Source organism: Megascapheus bottae, chromosome 23, assembly GCF_031878675.1.
Source record: "Megascapheus bottae isolate mThoBot1 chromosome 23, mThoBot2.hap1, whole genome shotgun sequence".
In the NCBI taxonomy this organism is placed as follows: domain Eukaryota; kingdom Metazoa; phylum Chordata; class Mammalia; order Rodentia; family Geomyidae; genus Megascapheus; species Megascapheus bottae.
In genome coordinates, this window is record NC_143531.1 from 8,321,097 (window position 1) to 8,348,233 (window position 27,137).

A 27,137-nucleotide genomic window follows, 5' to 3' on the forward strand; every position below is an offset into this window, starting at 1 on the left:
TTAATTCTACAATATGCTGAGTTTTTATTTTAAGGAAAATTGATTTACTCCGATCATTTATAGCCAGTTTATTTATAGATCTTAACCTTTATCCTTTGAATGGAGGGCTGACAGACTGGGTGATGTATACACTAATAATCTAATGACCTTGGCATTATAACCTCCAATTACATTCTTCATAGGCAGTAAATTTCTATAATTGGTTTATATTTAAGACTGAAATGACCAAGGATTTTTTCCAATCGAATTTCTTATGCAATTAAGCAAAGAAATTACCATGTCTCTTTCAGGATATCTGTATAGACTCACTCTGATATAGTACATAAAATAATATATTTTAGCAAAGTTGGTGTCCTTTTTTGTCATATCAAATTAAAACAATGACATTCTATACTAGCTAATAATATATGAAGAAAGAAGAGCAGCAAAATCTTCTCTATTTCTTTATATAATTTAATGCATATTCTATTAACACCAATATGGAAATGCATAGCATTGACAGTATTCTAAACAACAACCATATTAGGACTAATTTTTAAAGTATTTTGAACAATAAGTACTGTTAGAACCAGAGTCATTACTAAAAATATACTGTCTTTTGCATTCCAAAGAGAAATTAAATTTCTGATGGTATTAAAAAGAATATGCTTATTAATAGGCTATGCAAATATACAAAATCTCTTCTTTTGAAAACTTTGCAATTCTATGATATACAAAGAAAGCTTTTCAAATAATTTGTACCTACATTAAGCTAATAAAAGTTATTGTACTCAAACCCAATTTAAAACATTATGAGATAATAAAATGTTTTTGTTTCCAAAAGCCAAATTTAAAAGGCCCACACTTACACCAATGTACAGTACTTTTTTTGTGCCCCAACTAGAATTTTTGTTTAGGATTGTCTGATTTTAGATATTAAAGTTAAATGTTTTTCATTATTTCCTGTTTCAGGACAAATGATGCTTGGGGCTCACAGAATAAAACTGTAAAACTGGATTGGGTAAAACTTTACAAAATATAATAGTACACACTTCACATGCTTCAGTTAGCAGCACCCTACCAAAGAAAAATGCCCACTGTCTATTTTCACTGTAGTTAATTTGAATTCCTAGATGATTATCTACTTCTTTATTCAAATAGCCTTCGAGATGAAAGCGGAACAACTGAAGGCCCTCTAACAAAATGTCACTAAAGCCAGCTGACCTGTGCAAAGTATATTTAAAGAAATTCTTGTTTGAATATTCAACCCCACAGAACTGAGTTAAGAAATATCAGTAGCATGGCTAGCCAATTAATGACTTGGCTTTATCTTAGATTACTATTGGTTTTAAGTTCCATCTTAAGTTAGCATCTGAATTTATACTGTAATACTGTACTTTCTGTAAGTTATCAAAGAAAACGACCAGATTTTTAAATAATTACAATCAAAAGTAAATCTTTTGGGGGGAGGTGGAGGGAGAATCTATGCCAAGATCGGAAATACACTGTTTTAAGTCTTAGGATAATTGCAAAAGAACTATAAAATTACAATGTTTTTGAAAAAAATACACTGAAATCTACAAGTGGTTAAACACAAGAAGATAGGCATTACCCTAGGAGTAAGCCAAATATGGATTTGTGTTATGATATTTAAAAAATCAACAAAAAAGTAATTAGCACCAAAATTGTCTAAAATGTCAACAGTATGCTGAAGAAATCTCAGGCCTGGGTGTTACATTATAGAAAAGTTGTATTTAACCTGAGAACTTCGCCCAGCAATAAATATGTTCCTTTCAATCACTAGTAATGTGCTAGCTTTATTCATTCTTACTACAATATTAAGGTAGTATGTAGTCATTATAATTTAAATTATCTTGGTTCAGGCTGAGTCAAGGACAATAAGGACAACTTCCCCAGTAATATGGAATTATTTGATGGAAGTGAGGATAAGAACAGTTTTCCTATCAAAACTTATTTTTAGTTCATTTCTATTTTTCTCAAAATGTTTTAGTAAATCTCTGTAAGAATTATACTGCTTGATTTGAATTCCATTTTATTTTCCCTGTTCACTGGTTGGTGATGTTATTTAAGACTTGGGGTGGGGCTATAGGTGTCTAACGTGAATATAAATCACAGTAGTGAAATAAGAGTATTGAATAAAATATATATTCAAAATATATAATTGGACCTTGTTATAACAAAGAATTTAGTTCAATTTTAAACAGCATCCACTTAAAAATTAGTTACAAAAACAGCCAACACACATCAAAAACAAGTTAAATGCTTTGGCTTTTAACAAGCCAAAATGTGTAACTCCATCAATTGCATACATGGCTTCCAAATGTCCAAGTGACTCCTTCAGCCACCTCTTACTGTTGCACATAAATAATGACAAGGCAAAGAACAGCAACCAGTCCAAGGGCTTGCAGACCAAGGAACCACAGCAGAAGCCAAAAGAAGATGACTATTACGGGTTCCACAATTCGTTCTCCAAAGTACATCCTCGTGAAGCCCATATTGAGGAGGTTTTTGTTCAGTTCACCAAAAAGCGTTCCCATCTTCTTGTAGTCATCTCCATCAGGCTCACCAGGATGGTTTTGTGACTCTTCAATAGCCTTAAGAAAAAAGATAGCAAAACATGAACATAAATAAGAAATATATAAAGGTCATTAAGAGTGACAACTATCTCACAGTTCTGTGTGTGTGTGTGTGTGTGTGTGTGTGTGGTCATTCATGGGACTTGAACTCCTGGTCTGAGCTCTGTCCCTGAGCTCCTTCTGCTTAAGTCTAGTACTCTACCACTTTGAGCCACAGCTGCACTTCCAGTTTTCTGGTGGTTAACTGGAGGCAAGAATCTCACTGTCTTTCCTGCCTGGGCTGGTTCTGAACCAGGATCCTCAGATTTCAAACCTCCTGAGTAGCTAGGATTACAGGATTGAGCCACTGTGCCTGGCTTATTTTGTAATTCTTTATCTTTCAAAGTAGAGGCATACTTCTGATAATCATTCAATAAATACTTATTATCTTAATATAATGGGAATCTTCTTTTTGTATTGACATAAGAAAACTGTGTTTGACATCTAGGACTCTCCTAGCAGAGGATTACAACAGCTCAAAACCTAGGTACATAAGGTCATATAGAATGAGACTAAATGAAAGGATCTCTAGAATATGAAAATAAGTGTTTTATGTTGTGTGACTGTCATTCTTAATTTACTACATTATTTCTCTTTTGTTACCCTTTGGTTAATCTCATATTGTTACTGTATCTGACTCTGTTACCTGGTATTTTGCATATATGTTTATTTGTTTATTTGAAATAGGAAAGGGAAGGGGGGAAAACAAGATGATTGGGAGGGGAGAGAGGGAGGGAAATGGGGACAAAAAACATGAGAAAGGTTATCAATGTGTGAAAAGTCATGCACCTACTACCTGGCAAATGCAACTGTAACTGCTCTATACATTACCCTGACACTAAAAAATAATTAAAAAAAGAAAACAGAAAATTGTGTCTGACTGGCTGCTGGTGGATCAAGCCTACAATCCTAGTTACTCAGAAGACTTGAGATCTGATAACTGCAGTTCAAAGCCAGCCTTCTGGAAACACTTATCATCCAAAATTTGGAAATGAAACTGTGGCTTAAGTGGTAGAGTGCCAGGCTTGAATGGAAAAGCTCAAGAACAACACTCAAAGGTAAGGTACAACACCTAATAATGGTATTAAAAAAAAAAAAACATGTCTAAACCTACCTTTCAGGAATATAGAAAATCCTGTGGAGTCAACACTGAGGAAGCCTCCAAAACCAGATTACTGATTTACAAAATGAAGGAAACAAGTGGTTCACTTCCATATGTTTTCCAGTTTCTATGAACTGCACAAAAATGGCTGCTTAAGTGAAGAACCCTTGGTATTTCTCATCAGTAATCACAGTTGGACAATCTTATTTGAACCCTTGGTATTTCTCATCAGTAATCACAGTTGGACAATCTTATTTGCTTCTCTTCTGTTTTAATAGGCAGGCTTCTAAATGCTTCTTTGTCCTTGTGAGTTTTGTTTTTTTTTTTTAGTCCATCACCTTGAACTTGTCTACGCTAAGAAAACTTCAGTGTAAGCCCTTTCATAATTCTCTAAATGCTAAATGCTTTTTATTAATTGTATTAAGAGAAACACATAGGATAAATTTTGTGTAGGCCAATAGGCTGTCTAGAAGCCAGTGTCCTGGAAAATGTCCTTTTGCAGCCAACAGTACATTCTATAAAATATGTATTATTTCTATTATCTCTCAATCTTATTACAATGAAGCTACTGACTATGCTTCTATGGTTTTGATATCATTTGTCCTTCAAAGGTTCATATGTTGCAATCTTGGTCTTCAGAGTTATGTTGGTAGGGGAAGACTTTAAGAGATGAAGATGTCAAGGGAGATTTATTAAGTCAACTGGGCAGCGGGTGCCCTCAAAAGGTATTAAGGTATATCTCTTGGTGTTTCAAATATTTCTTGTAAAATGACTACTTTAAAGGCCTAAGCCTGTACTTATCCTGCTTTGCCTGGATTGGGTTGATCTGGTTAAGTTTTATTCTACCAACAATCAGTACCGTGGCAGCAACGGATTGTAGTTTGGGACTTTTGTAGCATCAGAAACTATTTCATTGTGCCTGTTCTAGAAACCAGCTCCAGCTGTGTGCATCTCTTTCTTAGATATCCGGTTCTTTTGGTCTATAAGGTCCCTTCTTTGAACTCTGGAACCTGTGCCATCAGGTAAACAGTGATCTGTTCTTAGAAGTCTGACTTTCAGCTCTGTGGGGCCTTTTTTTCAGCCTTCTCCATTTTAGTAATTTCATTGGTTTTCTTTGCTGCCCCAGATCTAGGAATGGTGATTGCTTCTGGCTGATGCTGATTCTGTGATATTTGAATGCGGTGTGTTCTTTAAACTTGAGTACACAGTAGAATCCCACTGAGCATACATGCAATCACAGGCTGCAGTCTCATTACCAGGATATCTGAGTCAGTAAACCAGGATAGGAGGCTTGGAATCATTCCAAGACAGTCTACTCTAGAAAGTTTCAGAGTGATGCTGTTACACTCATACTTTGGGCTTCTTTTGATTGCTTAAGACTTCCAGTATTAATGGCTTTCCTGTGAAGTACTGTAGTCCAACATGATAGGTGCTCTCTGAACATTTAATCTTTATAAAGTGAAATAAATGTATAAATGCTTGTGAGTTCTCCACAGGAAGACAGGAGTAAGGAATTAGCTAACGCCTAGAGGCCAAGTGAGAAGAGAGATGACCACCACACCTTATCCTACAGTAGTTGGTGGGATAGGCCAGTAAAGGGAAGACCCCACAAGGACAATTTGGCCAGCCTGTGGTTACAGAAGTCTGCTTTTTTTCATCTTTCTTTAATTATGAAAAGCTTCTTCAAGTACATATAAATTTAAGAAAGTAAGTACAATGAATAACTACATACCTTGGAGCTATATTTAATAAACCTATTTAATAACTACTAAAATTTTACCATGTTACCAACTAGTACTGCTTAGCATGAGCCACTAAATAAAAACACAGAAGAATGCTTCAAAGTAATATATTTCTACAAATGAAATTCTTCAGAAATATGCAGGATATCCAACAATGGCTGTAGTAAGGACTTCAAATAATCCCAAGATGACAAATGAAAGAGAAAATGGACAGTGGGCCGGGTGGGTGTGGTGGTTCACACCTATAATCCTAGCTATACACAGGGCTGAGATCTGAGGATCGCAGTTCAAAGCCAGCCCAGGCACTAAAGTCCATGAGACTCTTATCTTCAATTAACCACTAGAAAACAGGAAGTGGTGCTGTGGCTCAAGGGATAGGGTGGTGGCCTTAAGCTGAAGTACCCAGGTCCAGAGTTCAAGTCCCAAGACCGACCAAAAAGAAAGAAAGAAAACGGGCAGTATTGCTATTGTTAAGTCAGTAAAATTACAGAGGATCTCATTTCTGTATTTTCTCTATCTAAATTATCCCCTTAAATGCCACAGTTATTAAGGGGCCAAGCAATGGTGTGGTGGAAAATGTTACACATATACATAAAATAGGATTTGAAGAGGGGTAAGCAGAAAGATTTATCAAATCTACATTGTCTCCCAATTTTGATATTAGTTTTCCCACTGTGGCCAATTAACAGCCATCTTGAAAAGTACATTAAAAGTTAATAATTGGCTTTTAAGGTCCACTAGCAGCCAGCACTTGCACTCCACTGTATGAACAATAGTTGAGAAAAAGGAACAAGGATACAATCAGTGAGTTTAATCCTGATAATTCTATCAACTGGGTTATGTTTCTGTGTATGGATATACGTGTGTGTATGAATGTTGGGTATGTATGTCCTGAGACTAGAACTCAGAGCCTTGCATGTCTTGCGTGGCTTTATTTTATTTTGGTAGTGGTCCTGGGGCATGAACACAGAGCCAGGTGCTGTTCCTCGGCATTTTTGCTCAAAGGCTATTGCTCTATTAATCGAGCAACACTTTCAGTCTGGCAACTGCAAGTTAATTGGAGATAGAATCTCAGACTTTTATGCTTGGATTGATTTTGAATCTGATCCCCATATCTCAGCTTCTTGAGTAGCTAGGATTATAGGCATGAGCCACTTGTACCTGGCTAGTAGATTATTATTATTATTATTATTATTATTATTATTACTACTACTACTACTACTACGACTACTACTTTTATTTTTATTAGAATGACAAATTCAGGTGTGTCATAGAATAACTGCATTATAAATTAGTAGAATGCAGGAAAGTTATGTCATTAGTAGTTGATGTGGTTAGATATGATGAAATGTGCAGTGACACAAAACTACCACCAGTAATAGCATTTGGCCTGCCTCATGCAGATATCAAAGGAGCATATAATACAGTTATTTTTAGAAGTCCCTGTTCACAATAACATATAAACTGCTCAGATGATTTTGAGAAAGAGGTGGTTCTTCATTCATAGTGAATCGCTATCCACATGCCAGAGCTGACGGCCCCAAACCTGAGGCATCCTTGACTTTTCTCTGCCTCATATTGTCCTGCATCTTGCTTATCACTTCACCTATATTTTACACTCTGAATGTCCTTAAATTATATGGACTATTCTTCCGTGCTCCTAAAGCAATTTACCACCTTGGCTAGTGAAATAGTTTCCTGCCTCTACTGTGCATTCATTATAGCACCCGGCAGCCACAGTGATCCTTTCACACTCAAATCTGATCATATCAATGCTAAATCTCCTAAAGGATCCATGGAACCACCCTTAGCCTGGCCTGTGTCCAGCGTGTACTCATTCTGTCCTTCAGCCTCCCTCTTGTCTTTCTCTATTTCAGTCACACAGGTCTTTGTTTCAGCTTCAGGACAGGTTTTTGCCAGTTACAGGGATCTAAATTTGGTGGTTTTTTCCTGCCTAAAGCACTCTTTTTTTTCTCTCCTTTTCTATGTATAACCCTTGTCTCTATCTAGTAAATCAGGTAATAAATTTTCTTTTTTCTTTTATTCACTTTTTTATTAAAAGATGTTATTAACACTGATTTTTTACATCATATTTCAAATTGAACAAACAAGTATTCAATTATGGAATCTATATACAATCACTGGCACATAAATTTAAGAACAAAATTAAAATTAAGCTGAGACTTTGTATGTCATAGATACAAACTGATCAGAGTGTTTTATTAAAATTTACTTATATATCTAATTCCAGTCACTACTTTAGCCCATTAAGGATATTCATGACAACAGGTATACCATATAAATTTTAATATTAGTATTTAGTATATTGCATTTGGGTGGATCATGTCCACTTATAATAAACATTTGCTTTTGAACAATACAAATATTCTAAAATAATAATATTAATAAAATGTAAATGTAATATCTAGATTCATTTTATTCCTCTATGAGGACAGATACAAGTTGTAATATTTATTCTAGACTAAATTACAGGTTATAACAGCTGCTAGCTAAAATATTCATATTAAGCCTAATTCTTATAGCTTTAAAAAATATAAATAGGACTGATAAGTTTCTGGATTCTTGCATTTTTCTCAGGTATTTGTAATTTTCAGGGTAATAGTGATACTGGTAGCATTATGAGTGGAAGGTAGAAAAGTTAACACTAGGTGCCTGGTATGTAAGGCACAGCACTGTCACTGTATGCCCACATTATTGTTTCTCTTCATTCACAGATAAGGAAAATGAGTTAAATGTATAGACACTGACTTATACTTAGTAAATGAAGGGTCAGTGATATGAACCCAATCAGGGCCACATCATTAGTCATATTTTCTTTTCCCTCCAGTTATTCCATTAATAGCTAATATCTGTCAATTATGGATCAGAGGAATTTTGAAATATTTCATCTCTGGAAAGAAAAGCTATAGTAACACACAGAATGAGTAAACTCAACACAGCAAACTGAACATCAGTACCATTTTTTTTGCTTTATCTTTTCTCACAGTTTAAATGTAAGTTTCTCAAGCAAAAAATTGCGCAAATTTTTATTTTCATTTTGTGTAAAAATGGGAATGTGTTTTGTAGATAAGCACACCTTTGTAGCGTCTAAAGAATTGGCTACAATATAGATTCAAATGTTAGAAAAGGAAAAAAAGAAAGATGGAAAGAAAGAAAAGGAAGAGGGAGAGAGAGAGAGGAGGGAAGAGAGAGGGAGAAAGAGAGAGCAAGAGAGAAAGTATGCACAAAACCAAGCAAGCATCCAAGCAGAGATGTGCTTGGCAGAGTAGTCTTACACTTCACATACGAAACAGGGCACTAGAGCAAGTGTGCAGATGGAGCATCTCCCTGTTCTAACATTAATCACTCTTGTGTCTCTGCCAAATTTTATTTTTTGTGCATTTGTGTGTGAGGCCACAGTGGAAGAATGTTTGTCAAAGGACTCTCCTGTATATCCACAGGGGAATATTGACAATGAGATATCCATAAAAAGTGTTCTCACTCGAAGAGGTATTTTTTATTCATAATTGAAGATACATGTAAAAATAAATATTCTAATTGATCCCAAATCCTAAAAGATACTCAAAATAATGACCAATTTAATGTGCATCTGTAAATACTACCCTGATTTTTTTAGAAGGATTCTTTAAGATAATTAAACCAAAATCTCTCACTGTAGAGTCAAGAGGCCAAGTAACACAAGCTAGTGACAAAAATCACAAGCTTAAGAAGAGAATCAGAAAGAATCAAATTCTACTGTCAGGTTCTAGCTGCAAGGCATAGGGCAAGCTATTTAATGATTGACTGTTTTCCATATCTTGCCTCACAGAGTACTTGTGATAAAATGATGGGAAAAGATAGAAAATATTTTCCTTATATACAATACTCTCTCATAGCAATTATTATTATTAGGAGAACTATGTTTTGGTAGAATGTGTCTTGAGATTTTTACTTTCTTATATATCATGCTGCCTGCGCTAATTAATAGTTTAGTGATCATTTTCCTTATGATAATTAAATTCAGCTGCATTTTCTTTAACTGTGATAACAATTTGATTATAAAGAAATTGAGGCCATGTTTGCTATGTAACTTCCCTGCCTGCTGTACAGTGTGTACAGTAAGTATTACACACAGTGTGTACCCAATACACACACAGTACAATGAACAAACAAAAGTATAGCAGAACCTCTGGTTTATTCACTTATAGAAAAGCACCACACTTCTTTAAACAGGCCCGAGTCCATGACAATATCAGATTTCACTTTTAACTGTTTCATCATGTTCCACATCACATTTTGTGGTGTTTCTACATGTTCTAACAAGTATAGCACTGGGAATCTGCTCATGGTAAGTGTGTGGTATTTATTTGATCTTCATCTATCTGGAGCCCCTGTTTCCTTCCAAGGATACTTGCTCATTCTTGCTCTATGTGTTCCATGGAGATGTTCTCACTTAGCCTGGACAAGCAGAACATTTCATTTCCTTGGACTCATGTGTAATGAAGGAATGGGCATATAGCTGTAGATAGGCCAATGAAAGAAAGCCCTACTTAATTAAGACTTTTGGTATTGAAATAAGAGAGATTTTTTTTTTTAAAGCTGTGATAAGTTAGCTGGTAAAATGTGGGACATTTTACAGTCGTGACAGGAAAGCTAAGACTAAAGCCAAAACAAAGATAAGATATGCTCAGAGATGAAATCTTGCTGAAATAGCTTAAATGTACAGATATTGGTAACACACTTTTCTCTGGTCTTTTCAATAATACGAACCAGTAATTTCTTGTTTTGCAAAATGTGGTAGCAGCTGAATTTTGTCACTTGGAACTAAGAGTTCTGACCACAAAAGATTATAGTGATGATTTAAGAAATGACAACCACTACTGTTTTCACTGTATTAGGTATTATTTTAAGGAAGTCCTATGTATTCATTATCCCACTTAATCTTCATACAAGTATTGTTAGTTAACTCCAAAGTCCAGGGGATTAATCATGAGGCTTACTAATTTGGTTTTATTAATACAAGCAGTAATTAATATGAAAAATATATTAAACAGTGGAGATAAGGCAAGTGGAAGTATTTGGATATCACTTTCTAAATGTTATTTTTAAAGACCCATAAAATATGTGGAGTGCGGTAATTACAAATATTTAGACAACACAGAAAAGTGCCAACTTCAATAATGTGGACTCATGAACATCATAATAAGGAAGGTAAATTACAGTATACATATCAGGATGCATAAAAGATAAAAGGGAAATGATTATTGGATAGCAGAGTAATTTATAAATTGAGCTTTACTGAACAAATGAATGAATGAATGACAACAAATATTTCTGCAATTGCTCCCTTTGCCTTTACTCAATTCTACTTCTATTGACATTTTAAATTTCAATAGGATTGTAATCTATGGACCTCTGATTTATCCCTACCATTCTCTCTTACTTTCTTTTAAACTTGATTTTATTGGAGTTTCTTTGTATGATGTGTTTTCCTTTGCTTTCAAGATTCTGTCTTTCAACATTTTAACTGTGATATGTCTGCATATCTCCTGATGTTTATCCTTAGACTTTTTTGAGTTTCTTGTGGTTATATCTTTCTAAATATTATTTTTTCCTGTTCTCTATTTTTTGTTTTGTTTTGTTTTTGCTAGTCCTGGGACTTGAATTCTGGGCCTGAGCACTGTCCTTGAGCTTTGTCAAGTCAAGCACTTTACCGGTTGAGCCACAGCACCACTTCTGGCTTTTTCTGTCTATGTGGTACCAAGGAATCAAACCTAGGGCTTTGTGCATGCTAGGCAAGCACTCTACCACTAAGTCAAACTCCTGGCCGCTCTCTATTGTTTTTCTTTTTCTTTTTTTGGCAAGTCCTGGGGCTTGAATTCAGGGCCTGGGCACTGTCCTTGGACTCTTTTTGCTCAAGGCTAACACTCTACCAATTGAGCCATAGTGCCACTTCCGGCTTTTTCTGTGTATGTGGTACCAAGGAATTGAACCCAGGGCTTTGTGCATTCTAGGCACTCTACTACTAGGCTCTGCTTTCTATTCTTGATATTTCCGTTATTTATATCTTGGTGTGCTTAGTCAAGTATCACATTTGTCTAAGCTTATTATTCTGTATCTTCCCCATCCTACTCTGGTCCTATACCTCTATAGGCATATCTATTATCTTCTCTAGTTGATAAGACACTGCCATCACACTGTTATTTCATTCTTTTAAGCATGTTTTCTTTAGTTTATAAACTGTATTTATAATAATTGTTTTTCGAGTGTTCTTTTGTTATGCTTTTTTTCCCTGAGACAGTGTTTTGCTCTGTAGCTCAGGTGGGTCTTATACTTGTGATCTTTCTACCTCACCTCCACCTCCTGGGTCCTGGGATGAAAGGTATATGTTGTCATGCCTAGTAGTTCTGAAGTCTTTGTGAGTAAAATGTATCGTGTGGCCCTCACCAAAGGTAGATTCTATTGCATACCCTGTTCTTAGGCTTTACATTTTGTTTTGTTTTGCTTTTTGCTTCAGATCACATGATCTATATTTTTGGATAGCTGGCTATTTTAAATCATATAACTTAGCAGCAGTAGATACTGATTTCCCCAGCTGCCAGAGCCACCAGGGTGGTGGCATTGGTTTGATTACTTGTTTAGGGAGTTGCTAGATGAATTCTACAGTCTATTTGCTCTTTACTTATTTATTTTTATTTTTCAGTCTCATTTACCTAGGGGTTCCCATGGGTTAACATAAGCCATTAATTGGTTGAAAGGGTCTCTGTCCCATCCCTAGCCTTTTCTCTTTATCTTTGTAATAATAAAAGGATGTCTTGGAGACCACTGTCCATGTTCAGAGATTTTACATGATTGCCCTGTGTGCCAACAGGGAAACTGCTGCTTGAAATTTCCCGCTCTCCCTGTCCCTGGGAAGTTGTGCCTTGAGCATGTACACAGTTTCCCGGGCTGCCAGGGATGACCGTGATGTGATTCGAAATCCTCGTTTCCTAGGAGCTTAGAGTAACTGTTCACTGTTTTGTTTCCTAGGAGCTTAGAGTAACTTACTGTTCACTGTTTTGTCAGAGGCTACATTTAAGCCCCTTGTGACACTGAGGCTTTCGTTTTGTGCTAATGGGTCCCCATGTAGAATGCAGAATGCTTTCAAGTCTACTCCACATCCTCCCATGATTGCTCCTGAGTGGGTGCAGCCCAGCACATAAACCATGCTTTCCTGACCCTCAGAGTTGATTCTGACCCAGGAGGGTTGTTGTTTTTGGTTGGTTCTTTCCCTGGGTAGCTCTGTTTTGATATATTATGGAGTTACTAGCTTCCTTTAATTGCTCTTACCAAGATTTATATTGTTTTCCACCATAACCCTAGGCACAGAGTTCTCCACTCCCTTTTTCAAATAACATCAGGGCTCTTCTCGTCTATGGCCTATCTTTCTTCCTGGGTACAGCTCCTGCACCATTTGTACTGGTTGGGGGCAGTGACTTATGTTCTCTAGGATGACAACTCTTACTCTAATAGTAGGCACTGGGGTTGGAGAAAAGAAAGCCCTTAATCTTCTGGGCTTGTCTCTCCTGGTATGGAAACTGCCTCCTGGTGAACAGTGGTGAAGATCGGGCTTCAGTGCTCCTGGCTTAACTGAACTGGGGTAGAGGCAGTTTGGAGAAATAGATAGTTGTTGTCCTTACCCACGAGTATTTAAGAGTATCTGTAAATGGAGCATGGGGGGAAGGGTAAAAAGATGGGACACACCAATTGCCTAGCTTTCCAGGAAGAAATTGTAACCCTAGACTGGGAGTGGGAGAAGACAGTAAAGCGCTTCCTTTTAGAGGTAGAGATTCTGTAACATAGCACTGTGAACAGGAACTAGTGGGATGGGATATGGCTCAAGTGCCATCAACACTGGTCTAAAATACAGTAGGTTTTCTTGAATGAATGTTTCTCCATTTGCTGTAAAATCTGAAGGTAATTCCAAAGACTGTAAAAGAGTGTCATTTTATTTTGTTTAATATTTAATTTAATTATTTTGCCAGTTAACTGCTATTTTGCTGGAAAAGAGTCCTACACTGGTTATTTCCAGTTATCGGTTGCTTTTGATTAAAGTGGATTAAAGGACAATTTTCAGAAGGTTAAACTAGTGAATAGTGGATGGTAGTTTTCTGAAACCAGTCTTGAAACTTGAAGCATTTACTTATTATTGGTTCCATGTCCTGTGATTGTCGACTTCTGAGAATAAAAGTTTGACTTCTGAGGGTATATTTAATCAGATAGATTTTCTACTAATATTTTCTAAAAAATTAAAAATATTCACCAGTAAAATTTTCACAAGACCGATGACCCTTCCTTCATTATTCAATTATTCAATTTTCCTTTCCTTCATTATTTCACACATAGCAACAATCCCTTCTCTGCCTAGCTGTCTACCAAGTACTTTTGCCCTAATTAACTCATTGTTTTCATTAAGCCTAAGGAAAGTTAGTGGGAAATTTGAATCTTATGACAGTGTTTTTTTACTCTTAAGTTTTTTACACCAAACATCAGACTCACATTGATCTGTTCATACAGTATTTAAGCATAACTCAAATACTTATTAGTATTTACAACCCTCTAGAAAAGTTCTGAAAAGATCCAGAAGTGTCATAATTCAAACAAGAATGCTGTATGAGCATAACATTTTACTTTCCGATCACTCAAGTTAATTCCTTTGTAGCCCACAGTACAAAAACATATTAACATGAATAAAAATAAAGAAAAACACCTTAAGCTATCATTTATATTCAGCACATTTATAATTTTGCTTTAAAGACACTTACATTTAATAGAACTAAATCACTTTCCTTGTGTCAATAATGTATTAGATAAATGACTACATCCTTAACTTCAAGAAGCTAAGAATCTAATATGGAGTTATTTAGCACTTATCAAGTACATCTTCAGAAGGTATGCGTTAAGTGTTTTATAGTTTAAACTACTTTTTTGTTATTATATAATAGGCCTCGTATTTACATTACTCATATATAAAAAGCTGACACTATGGTTGTCAAAACATCTTTGCTCCAGCACTCAGTCACTTGCAAAGATTCATTACTTGCTTTTTACTCCTCTTTACCTGAAAAGCTGAACCTCGGAAGATATGTTCAGAAATATTTAAGTCTTGAAAACACTAAGGTGTTGGAAATTTTGAACTGATTTTACAATATATTTTCTAATAAAAAAGTAACAAGGTATCAAGGATGTACATTGATTTATAGAACCTAGTGGAAATTGAGAATATGTAATTTAGTCAGGGTCACCTTAGAATTGGTGAAGGGAAAGAGACATATTTGGGCAAGCTTGACACTATGCATTGGAATCAATATAAAAATCAGTACTGTAATCATCTACTTCTTTCAATATGCAAGTACTGATAATTCAAGTTATACTTAATTTGATTCAAAGATAATTTATGATGGCTTTGTAGTTTACATTTGGCTGGTCATATATTACTGCATCTCATTTCAATTGTGATGCTTATAATTTGACCAACATTTACATTTTTTCTGTTCTTAAAAAAAAAAAGAAAGAAAAATTAGGCATAGTAGCTAGAGCCTGTAATCCTAGCTAACTAAGAGGCAGAGATGAGGGGACTATGGTTTGAGGCTAGTCCAGGGAAAAAAAAGTTTCTGTGACTTTATCTAAATCAGTAGCTGGGCAAAGTGGCCAGTACTTGTGATCCCTGGGGACACAGGGAAGCATAAACAAGTAGGAAGGCTGCAGCCCAGCCCCAGCACAGCTCACCAATAAAGCATGACCCTACAGCAAAGGTAACTAATTGAGAAAGGGGCTGAAGACCTGCTCAAGAGGTGCAATGCTTGCTTAGCAAGACTGAGAGGTAAGGTGCTAAATTCAATCCCCACTACCACCAAAAAATGTCCTTTTTTTTTTTTGAGCCACAGCACCACTTCTGGCTTTTTTCTATGTATGTGGTACTGAGGAATAGAACCCCGGTCTTTATGCATTCTAGGCAAGCACTCTACCACCACTACCTATCATGAGAAAAAAGCCATATAAATTGGCATAGCTAACTACATAGGAAACTTCAGAGGCCAGCCGTTTTATTCAGTTTGGCCATAAAATAACTAACTTTTCTCCCTTGGAATTTTCTGACTTCAGTAGTAATGTGCTTAGAACTTTTTCCTATAGGAACTAGGTATTTCTAGAAAAGGAAGTATTCCTTCAAAGATTGGGAGTAGGAAAACTACAAATGAGTCTAGTTTGTGTCATGCTAGTTGAAAAGCACAAATATGTAATATAATATAAAAAATAAAAAAGGATTTAATGAAGGACTTTGTTAAAAAGTGAACTATTCTCTAAACTGTGATTTTAACACTTCCAATGAATATAATTTGGATTTTTTTGTTAATGGTAAAGAATCAGAAAAAATTAGTGGCTAAGAGCGAAGATTTTCTAATATTAGCAGAATGTGCTTCAATAATTATCTTGTACAGATTATATATATATAATTGTGTAGTTATAAGGAGATACAAAAGAAAGAGAAGGGCTTAGAAAGGAGTTGAGAGTCAGTCTCTGAGGACTGACAAGTTTTCTTTGCTAACAGAAGTAGAACTTTGTGCCATTTAACCCACTAGATAATCGCACTCCACTTCACAACAGAAAAGATTTTTTTTACTTTTTCTGGGGGGAGCAGGAGGTTCACATTCATGAAACCCCAGTAAGACAATGACTTATAGAGAGGGAAGGTAAGCACATGACAAGCTGTACTGTAATACTATTTATGAATTTGGAAAGCATCTGTATCCGTTACAATTTTAGCTGTGTACTAGTATGTCAATTGTGGATGATAGTTTTTTCAATCCTAAATCAAAAGGGAAAAAAAAGAAGAGATCCTAATTGGAATGAGAATACTAGCATATTAGGCTAGTCACACTTCCTTTTTAGGACAAAACCAGAAAAAGCAAAATATTGCAAAACAAAGGTGCTAGACAGAATCTGAGCTCCTAAAAGTACCCAGCATCTCAGTGATGATGGCATTCTGGTTATTTAACCAAAATCTGTTGAAAGGATAGGCAAAGTTGGATGTGTTGGCTTAATCCTGTAATCCTTGCAATTCAAAAGGTTAAAATCATGAGGCTTGTAGTTGGAGGCTATCCTTGGCAACACATTAGTGAGACTTCCATCTGAATCAACAGAAATCTGGGTGTGGTGGCATACACCTGCCACCGCAGTTATTCAGGAAAGTATAAATAGGAGTAACACTGGCCAGGCCATCTGGGCAAAGAAACAAAAATGTCAAAGAAAAATGGACTAGACCTGTGGCCCAAATGGTAGAACACTTATCTTGTAAGTATAATAATCAACATTTGTGACTTTGTGAACACTTTTCTTCAAAATTTCCTGATAGGAGTTTTAAGTATAAATGTAGGTCAAGAAAGCACAGTTTGATTTATATATTGTATATATATACATATATTTAATATTATAGTGTTAAATATATTGGTATGTCTAATAGAAGTCTATTTATTGTTTTCCTTAAAATTAACCTCTCATTATTAATTTCTTACTAAGATTTATAATGGAATCTCATAGCAAATACTCATACAACAGTATTTAGAAATCTAATCATTTTTCAAAAAACTAGCAAAGTGTCATTTGTATAGCAATGGTTGGTAGTTGTTTACTATGTCCTGTATAACAAAAGCTTCTAGTTTGGAGTACTAATTTCTGTCAAATGTAGTGACTTAGCTGACATTCTTTGCAGTTCTGAAACAACCACTGTTGTGCAATTGTTATTACATGAAATGTCTATGAGGTTATCAATCATTTGAACTAAATAGGGGAAAGGTTTAAACAGCTTTTAATTATTTACAGAACTAAAGAATCTGTAGGGATCTAGTCTTATAAAGAAAAGCATGACATTTAAGGAAGAAATTCTTTGAAAAATAGCATGTAAACAATGCAATCAGATGCTATTAGTTGTTTTAATTTTAGGTGAATGGTAAGGTAGCAAAAACGACAAGAAATTTTCGGCTTAACTTGATAGTCTGTAGTTACATTCCAAAGTTATGAGCCTCTCCTCTCAGCCTGTTTTGCACCTGCATTTTATTCAAGATATGCAATGCCTTACTTGTGGTAAGCTTGCAAAGACCTGACTGGTAGGTTAGACTGACTGATGGCAGCTATCTTTCAGGAAACCACACTTCTTGCTGTGTGTAACCTCCTTCCTCAGTATCACGTATCTTTATTACTAAACAGCTCTTGTAAGTTACAACCCTTGATTCATATAACATGGAAGCTTGCAAAACAGAAATTGTCATCAATTTAATGAAAAATAATTGATTGCCCAAAATAAGTAAGGGAGGTACTGTAAGGCACATGAAGTAAATATACTTCTAGCTACTAAACTGCTGAATATACAAAGAGATGTACATAAATTCATATTTATAATCCCATTTCTATACCTGTTTCTCTAACCAAATTAAATGGTTCTTTTAATAAAAGATTCATAGTTCTGGCAGGGAGTTTAGCCTAGTGGTAGAGTGCTAGCCCAGCAAGCATGAAGACCTGGGTTTGATTTCTACATAAATAAAAAAAGCCGGAAGTGGTGCTGTGGCAAAAGTGGTAGAGCTATAACCTCAAGAAAGCCCAAGGACAGTGCTCAGATCCTGAATGCAAGGCCCAGGACTGGCAAAAATCCACTAGCACTAAATCCACTAGCACAACGATGTTCACTGCAGCACTATTTACCATAGAAAAGATATAGAACCAACCCAGATACCCCTCAGTTGAGTGGATCAACAAGATGTGGTATTTATACACAATGGAATACTATGCTATTGTCAGAAAAAACAATATTGCCCCATTTGTAAGGAAATGGAAAGACTTAGAAAAAAATCATATTAAGTGAAGCCAGCCAGACTCAAAGGTACATAGGCTCAATGGTTTCCTTCATTTGTCATAATCAGTAGAAACCTTGGGCACTCCTAGCAGAGATTTACAGTAGAGCAAGCCTAGATACATAAGACCATATAGTATGACACTAAATGAAAGGACCTCCGGGATATAGAAACAAAAGCCATATAATGAGTGGTCATTGTCCTTAATGTACTATGTTATCTCTCATCTCTTTTGTTGTCCTTTGGTTATCTCATATTGTTACAGTATTTCAACTTGTTATCTGATATATTATATATATGCTTACTTGGTTATTTGAAATTGGATGGAAAAGGGGGGGAAAACAAGATGAGGGGCAGTGGTGGGGAGAGGGAAATGGGGACCAAGACATGAGAAAGGGTATCAATGTTTGTGAAGTAATGCAACTTCTATCTGGTGAATATGATATAACCCTTCTATTAATTACAATAAAATATATGAAAAAAGAAGATTCATAGTTCTATAATTCAAAGCATTATTTCTCAGCTCAGATACTTCTAGGTCAAAAAAACCTAGAAGTCTAAACTGAACATACAAAATTTCATGTCACGTAGTTCACTTTAAATTCCATATGCCCAGTATGAAACACGTCATCATTGGTCCTCCAATTTGGTGTTCCTCCAGGAACCCCTGCCTTATTGAGTGAAAAGACCTGAAGAGTAGCTGAGTAGACATTTAACTTTATAACTAAAAGTGACTGTGTAGCTCTGCCTGGCCTTGAACTCAGTATCTTCCTGCTTCACACTTCCTGGCCTTCTGGACTAAATTTCTACCAATGTTTCATAGGAATCTTTTTAAGCACACCACTCAGTCTCTTTTCTGTTGCTTCCAACAAGAGAATATGTTTCTGTTTTACACAGAAGTCCAAATTTCTTCCATTTTGAAGTGCATTTCTGTCATGATAATTTTGCCTGGGCAGACATACAGCTGTGGCAAAAGCATTGAGTTCTTAACAGCAGTGTCTTTTTGAAACAAAATTTCGACAGATTCTACATTAACACGGAGATGCCAAAGTATTTTTCTGAAATTTGCCAGATCCTATGATCGTTATTCTCTTGGAGATTATGTTTTCAGGTGAGTTTATAGAGAGAAGGGACTAGGGAGTGACAGAATAAACATATGTAATAATGAACAAGATAAGTTATAAATAATAAGAGCTAGGAGGAAAATAAAATAGAGTAGAGGGATAAGAGGTTCTTTCCATAGAAGTCAGAGTTGGGATCTTGGAAGAAATAAATGGCAGTTAAACTGATGATAATAAAGATCTGCCAAGAAACAGTTCCATGCAGAGGTCATGAGAGAGAATTGAGCTGCTTCTGTGCGTACAATGATTGAGACTGTGAGCCATAAGAGGTATATTTTATATTTTAATCCAGTACATATAAAGTTCAACAAATTGACACTCTTCCTAGGTGTGACTCTTCCTAGGTGTGATGCATTCTGACAATGCCTGTTCTGTCCTATCCTATCCTATTTGTCCACAGTCCATTAAATTGATTTTATGGCCAAACATTGGCATAGTGGTTAAATATGCTTAAGTATGCCTTGCATCTAAACAATGAAGCTGAATTTATAACTTATTTATCACTGGATTTATCATTTGTTTATTATTTATTATTAAATGCCAACTATGGCATTCTTTTACACTTGTCTCTCACTAAACTGTATAGAACAAATAAAGTTTTGAGTGGTACGATACAAATCAATGAGATGATCAACCAGATTTTCAGTAATCTGCGAAATAATCATAAACTGAAAAATATTAAAGCTTTTATTTATTTTTCATTTAAATACTTTTCAATGCATAGTGCATAGTTGTAAAGTGCTATCAATCAAATATATACACTATAGTGTTGAAGATGATAGTGGAAGGGAATGGTTATGTGATGAAAAAATAATGCAATTATATAAGACAAGGGCTTTGCTTGATCTAGTGGTAGATAAGAGTAAGTCACAAAGCAGAGAATATAACTTATTTAAGCTACCTTCTCAAGTCAAAGTGTGCATGAGATATTTGTGCATTTAGTACCTTTTGTAACATTTTTGTTAAAAAAAAACACATCTGGTAACATTGCCAACTACTTTGAATGAATATAAAAGCATGTGAACATTTCTAGAAGATGAATGCATTTATTTTAAGTCACCAAAGCCAAATACTGAAAGTAATTTCTTAAAAATAATTCTCAATTTGTAGTAGTTAAAATTCACTTTCTGCTATCAATTAGCTGTGTAATAACAGCTTTTTTGACAGATTTTATTAACACTGATTTAATAATGGATTTTTAATCAATTAGGATTATGAAATTTGAGATGTCATAGTAAATTCTCTACTTCTTTACACTGAACGTACAAGCAAGTGGATAAAAAAGTAGCCATTTTCTAAGGCTTAATGCTTATATTCCTAGCTACTCAGGAGGCTGACATCTGAGGATCTGCCCAGGCAGAAAAGTCAATGAGATTCTTATCTCCAAAAAACTACTCAGAAAAAGCCAGAAGTAGCATTGTGGCTTAAGTGGCAGAGCACTAGCCTTGAGCATAAAGAAGTGCAGGGCAATGCCCAGGCCCAGAGTTCAAATCTAGTAACAATCACAAATGAAAACTTAATTTTAATAACGTGATGTTTAACTTAATCACACTATGCTTGGCTATTATTGCTAATAATTTTATCCTTACATCTTATGAAGTTCAAAATTTTTGAACCATGCTTTCTTTTCAACCTAAACTCTGAGAAACAGCAGTTGTCACTATAAGAAAACAGCAACAAATTGGACCAGTCATTTCCTCTTCCCATGCCAGGGTTAGGCACAGCTGCCAATAATAAGGTTACATGAGGGTAGGAAGAACACTGAATATGAGAAAAACACAATCAGCGAACAGAAAACATCTCTGCATCAATAACTGTAGATCTAATTGCTCAAATGAAACTACTTTTCAAATGTCTTATCAAATACACACATACACATGCAACCATATTTGACAAACCAGAACATAACTGGTAGCTTTTTAAAAATGGATCATCTCTACGCAAGATAAGACTTAAGCCGAGTAGATAGTAACTAAAGACAGTATGACTGAGGCTTAAAAGCTGCAAATAAAGAATACAGTTTCTACTTAACATTTTAAGATTGCTATGATGGTATTTAACTAGCGGAAAAGGTGAGAAGAGAGAAGGTGCAGAAGAAATAAAGAGCTAATATTTAGGTGCTAGGCATCTAGCACATATAAAAACTAAACAAAAACTATTTCCTTATAAAAATATGTAAGATTTATAAGTTTATAGGATTTTAAAAGAAACTAGAAAGTGGGTTATTCAATGGTCAAGGGATAAAAAAGCTCAATAGCCCACATAGTACAAAAAATCATTTCAGAAAGATTAAATATAGACTAACAAGTGTGTGTGTGTGTGTGTGTGTGTGTGTGTGTGTGCGCGCGCGCGCTGGTTCTAGGGCTTGAATTCAGGGTCTGGGCACTGTCCTGAGCTTTTGTGCTCAAGGCTAGTGCTCTACCACTTCAATCACAGCTCTACTTCTGGCTTTTTGGTGGTTATCTAGAGAGAGGAGGCTCACAGACTCCTGTGCCAAGTCCGGGTTTGAACCATGATCCTCAGATCTCAGCCTCCTGAGTAGCCAGGGTTACAGGTCACATTATTATAAAGAAGGCTCTGAAAGTAGGGTTAATAATGGGAAAGTCAACCTAGGCATCATGGGCTTTCGATGAGGAGGGCAGTTATTCAGGCTGTGACCTGTGTACTAGGCCAGATGCCACTGAAATTGTAAATACAAACTAAAAAGTGTGGAGATGTTTAGCCTTCTGGCTATGCAGAATGTCACAGACTTTTCCATAAAGCCACCCTCCATTCACTAAGAAGAACATACTTGGATCATCAGTCATGCACATAATTATCAACACAGCTGGGAACAGTAGTGTCCTCTCCCTCAGTTCCTTGGATAGCCTCCTTTGCTCATCTCTCTTATCATCTCTCTTGCTTATCTCTTAGTGCCTGACTACTTTAAAGCAGACATACTTCCTTTCTCTAAGGTTTTCTTTGTTACAATATTTAGACCTCCTTTGCTAATCATTCAACCTGCCAAGATTTAAGCCTGAAGGATAGAAGAACTTTACTTAGCTTTTCCTCAAAAGAATAAATGGTAAAGTCTGATGTTAACACTGCACTGGTATGGATACCAGCATTTCGGTATCACATGAAACACATTTTGATCTGGTATTTTAATCACAGGCAGCTAATGACAGGTGTTATATGGACACACTCCAGCAGAAGTCCTCTAAGTTGAGGGCAAGGAATACCTTCCAGTCAGAAATGAAGGTGGGGGGGGAGGCAATAAAGGAAAGCATGTCTATGGACAGGCCTCTAGCTGGGGAAACAGCCCACAGATGAAATGTGCTTCTTATCAGAAAAGGGAACTCCAGAGTAAATGAAAGCAGAAAGGGGAGCCATGACAGAAAATGAAGAGCTGACAGGGAGCTAAGTGAGGTAGCCCAACAACACACCATCTTCACCCTAATGGAAATAAGAAAGCATCTGTGACTGCTGACTTCAATTTCCTCCTGATATCCAGGAGGCTGCTAAGCTTCTGGAATTCCCAGTAAGCATGGTAAGCAGAAAGAACAGCAGCTAATTAGTTTTGGTCCTGTTGATATAATTGTGTTCATGGAAAAGTTCACTGTAGCTAGGCAAAATAGTGCACTCCTGGAATCCTAGTGCCCAGGAGGTGAAGGAGGAGGTTCTCAAGGCCAAAGGGCTGCGCTGTACATAAGATCCTATCTCCAAAAAAGAACACACAAAATTACTATAAATTGCATTTTTTTAAACAACTTGCTTCATGTACAATTTGGAGTCCTTGATGTTCCTACAAAAAAAAAAAACAAAGCGAGTAAAAAAGAGAGAGAGAGAATAAAATAACCGAGCCCTTAGAATATGTTTCTTCCTCAAATTATCTGTAAACTCACAAAATGATTGCCATTGTTACATGATAATACATAGAAATCTTGAATTTCGGCTGTGGATATTAAAATCACTAGAAAATCAAGGCTTTGTGATACTAATCATTTATCACCAAAACCTGCTTCTAACATCAGTGGATTGGGTTGGATAATTATTTACTTTGCTTCTTTTTGGCTCCTTGCTAATGCCTTCCTTGGTGCGGATGTAAGAGAAAATTGGATGTAGGGTGGGATTTTTAATTATTGTGTATGTGAAACTGGAATCGATCAATTGAGGTTAAAAATACTCCTTCAAGGGAGTACAGGAAAATGAAGTGACATGCCATGAGGGAGGCAAGTGACAGGGAATCTGTTTCCTAGCTTTCAGTTCCATCCATTTTATTTATACCTTTGCCCGTTTGGGTTAAGACTAGATAGAGCTCTTGATGATATCTGTCTATATAATGGTAGCCAGGAAGCTCACATCAACTTAATAAAACTATTTTACATATGCTTTTACAACTATTTGAAAGTTTGCTTTGGAAACTTCTCAAATGCACCTGTCATCTCCAAGGGAGTTCTTGTAGCCGTTTTTCTCCACTTCCAGTTGGGCAAGGAAGAGGAAACAAAACTTTTCCCCTACTGAGTCATGAAAACTACCAGGAAGGAAAACAGGAAGATCTAGCTACCAGTTATTCGCTTCAGTTACCATCTCCTCCTCCTAGCCTCATGCTGATCAACACTGCTGAGGCATATTTTGTATACTACTGTTTGTTTCCTAGATAATTTAAATATATATATGTATATAATGTATACTTTCCGAACCCATTTTGAGATGATCCTGGAGTTTGCGAAATGTGACCCCACAGGAAACACGGAGAGGAACTGGCATAACAGATACTAACTGATGATCCCCGGCGGTTGTCTATGGCTTCACTGAGATGCCTGGAGCTTAGCGTGGATTTTAAAGGCTGGCTTGTCATGGATAGTTTTGAAGGGCTATAATCGCTGGTTATTTACTGGTGAAAAACCATCCCCATGTAAATCCCACCTTTAAACGGCTTGCCTTCTCTTGAAGGTATCGGACCAGTTGTAATGTCCCATACACACACTTTCTTTCATGAGGTTCAAAACCTCCCCAAGTTCTCTCTCCGTCTCGGCCTGGCCCCTGGCCCGTCTTTCCCCTGGGAACCGACCCAACGCGGTTTCGGAGGGAGTTCACATTCCATCTGGGTTTCAGGAGAAGAACTTGCTCCGGGGAGTCCCCCCCACTCCCGACCGCCCCGGGGCTCCGCGCGCCCGGCTCCGCGCGGGGACGCCAGGTGAGCGCCCGGAAACGCGGGGCGGAGGGCCGGGGCTGCCGGGGCGGGAGTCCAGTGCGAGGAGAGCGTTTCCAGGTTGACCAAGGCTCCGGAGGAAGGGGCCGTTGGCGAAGGTGTTCCCAGCGGGCCCCACCTGCCCGGCCGCGCCGTCGGGGCGGCTCAGCTCCCCGACCCCGCGGCCCCGCCCGGCCGCGCCGTCCAACTGCTCCTCTGGGGGCTTCCCGGAACGCTCGGGGCGCGCCGCCGTCACCCCCCAGTCCGCGCTCACCTGCTCGCCGCCCTCCTGCGGCCGCCCGCGCCACCGCGGGCTCGCCCCGGGCTGCCGCTCCGTCCCCGCCGCCGCCGCTGCCGCCCGCTCCACCGGCTCCTCGCCGTCCACTTCGTGATCCCCGTCGCCGCCGCCGCCCCGCAGCAGCTCCCCGGCCGAGCACATCCCGCCGCCGACTCCCGCCGACCGCTGGGCCACACCGCGAGACGCCCGGCAGCCGCCCGGGTCGGAACGCGGCGCTCACCGCCGCTGACAAGCGCCTCTGCCGGCTCAGGCGCGCGAAGTGCGGGAGCCGCCCGGCCGCTTCTGTCAGCCTCTCGCCCCGCCCCCGAGGCGGGGCTTCTGGGGGCGGGGCCGTGAAGTGCGAGGGGCGTGGCGAGAGGGGCAAAGCCACTGGGCGGAGCCGTCGAGGGGCGGGGCCCAGAAGGGGCGGGGCCCGGGAGATAGAGGCCAATGAGGGATATGTCTGTGTGTCTGTGTCTGTGTGTGTCTGCGGACTGAGAGCTTATGTAACAAAGATTATGCCTAACACTATGGGGGAGAGTGTATAGGAAAGACTGGCAACTTGAAAGCATTGTGTTGTGTGTCTGAGAGAATATTAGGACGTGTACATGTGATTCCATGTGGCTGTGCATTTGGGAGACACTTTTGTGCACACTGTGTAGTGCATTTATGTGCATTTGTCAAGACTATGTAAGGTCAGGTATGTGTGGGCTTGTGTGAGATAATGTAGATGCGAGAATGAGCAAGAGTGGAAGTGTGAGAGGAACTGTGTGAAAAAAAAAACAACTGAGTTTTGTGAGTGACAGGTGAGGGGGTGCGTGAGCCAGAGAAAGAAACACACGAAAGCACACAACACTCATTTACACCCTATGTTGTTGCCTGCTGCTGGGGCGTGCCTGAGTGTGTGAGGATGGTCTGTCCTTCACATTTTTCTGCCTCTTTTCTCTCATTCTACCTTTTTGCCTAATATTTCTCTGAAGGGAGGTGTCTCTTCGTGAGTATCCATTGGTGTGTGTTAGTTGTAGCTTTGGGACTATTTAGTGATACGTCTGCCTTTGTGAGAAAGTATTTCTCAGTGACTGGTAAAGGGGAGGCATCCAGTTCATAAACCTTTCTTCTTGCTATTCTTGTCCATTTTGTGAAAGGACTTTCCCAATTAAAAAAGTCATTACCAAGTTTTGTGTTGTTTCTCTTACCTATACCTAGGGAAAATGATTGTGTAGATAAAATTGAGGTTATCTACATGTGAAAGGGTATCAATGTGTGGGAATTAAGGCACCATTTATCTGGCAAATATCATGTAACCCTTCTATTAATTACAATAAAAAATTGAGGTTATCTGCCAGCAGAAGGCAAAAACATACATGAGTATGATTTGAGATCTTTTGCTAGAATGTGTTCAGGCCCAGAGAAGGAAGGAATTAAATGAGGCAGGAACTTGGAAGCTGTTTCCTATTTTTTGGTAGTCACGTGACTCTTGTATTTTTTCCCACAAGTCTGTCATGCACATTGCTTCTCCTGTATACACATGACCTCAAACGACTTGCACACACAATCTATCCCAATCTGAAATGGACACCTAACCTATTTCTTATACATACAGAATCTTGCACACATCTCACAAAAACTCTTTGGAATTGTTTTTCCTGACTCCCTAAGGAGTAGAAAAACATGCTTTTGGATATCATAAATTGAAAGGAAAAGAAAAATATGGTTAATTCCTTTCTTAAAAGCCTTTAAAACCCTAGAGGACAGTAATAACTTTTATAGATATATAATTAGAAACAAATGTCACCATGAGAGCATGTGAAGCTCTCTGATGGGCCTCATTCCTTTCTTCTAATGGCAGGACTTTCCTATTTGAATTTTGGTTTGGCCATGGATTAAAAAGAAAAGTGACCTTATTTAAAAAAAATAAAACTTTAAGATTACTTATAGTGGCCACAATGAACCTCATTTTTTTTTTTTTGTCAAACTAGAACCTTAACAAATCTATATGGGGATGTATCCATAAGGGATGAACAGAAACTCCTGTCATATATGAGGACTCAAAAGGATTTATTTAGGGGGCTGGGAGTTTGGCCTAGTGGTAAAATGCTTGCCTAGCATGCATGAAGACCTGGGTTCGATTCCTCAGTACCCCATACATAGGAAAAAAAAAAAAAAGACGGAAGCTGTGCTAAGGTTCAAGTGGTAGACCTCTGGCCTTAAGAAAGCCCAAGG

At 37.6% G+C, this 27,137-nt stretch overlaps 1 protein-coding gene across 1 annotated transcript; it reads right to left on the reverse strand.

Annotated features, from left to right (window-relative positions):
- Nucleotides 1-25,199, reverse strand: Fam241a (family with sequence similarity 241 member A). The gene is made up of 2 exons (XM_090356680.1): nucleotides 24,912-25,199; nucleotides 1-2,594 (listed from the first exon to the last, which is right to left on the reverse strand). The coding sequence occupies exons 1-2, from the start codon at nucleotides 25,074-25,076 to the stop codon at nucleotides 2,349-2,351; spliced, it is 411 nt and encodes a 136-aa protein (XP_090212806.1). The 5' UTR covers nucleotides 25,077-25,199; the 3' UTR covers nucleotides 1-2,348.
- Nucleotides 25,200-27,137: the final 1,938 nt, after the last annotated feature.

Bases quoted from the DNA above. Each gene is read 5' to 3' on its own strand.
- Fam241a (XM_090356680.1), bottom strand. From the start codon at position 25,076: ATGTGCTCGGCCGGGGAGCTGCTGCGGGGCGGCGGCGGCGACGGGGAT. The intron at 2,595-24,911 runs GTGAGCGCGGAC...TTTTTTCTTAAG, and splicing joins CGCAGGAGGGCGGCGAGCAG to GCTATTGAAGAGTCACAAAA.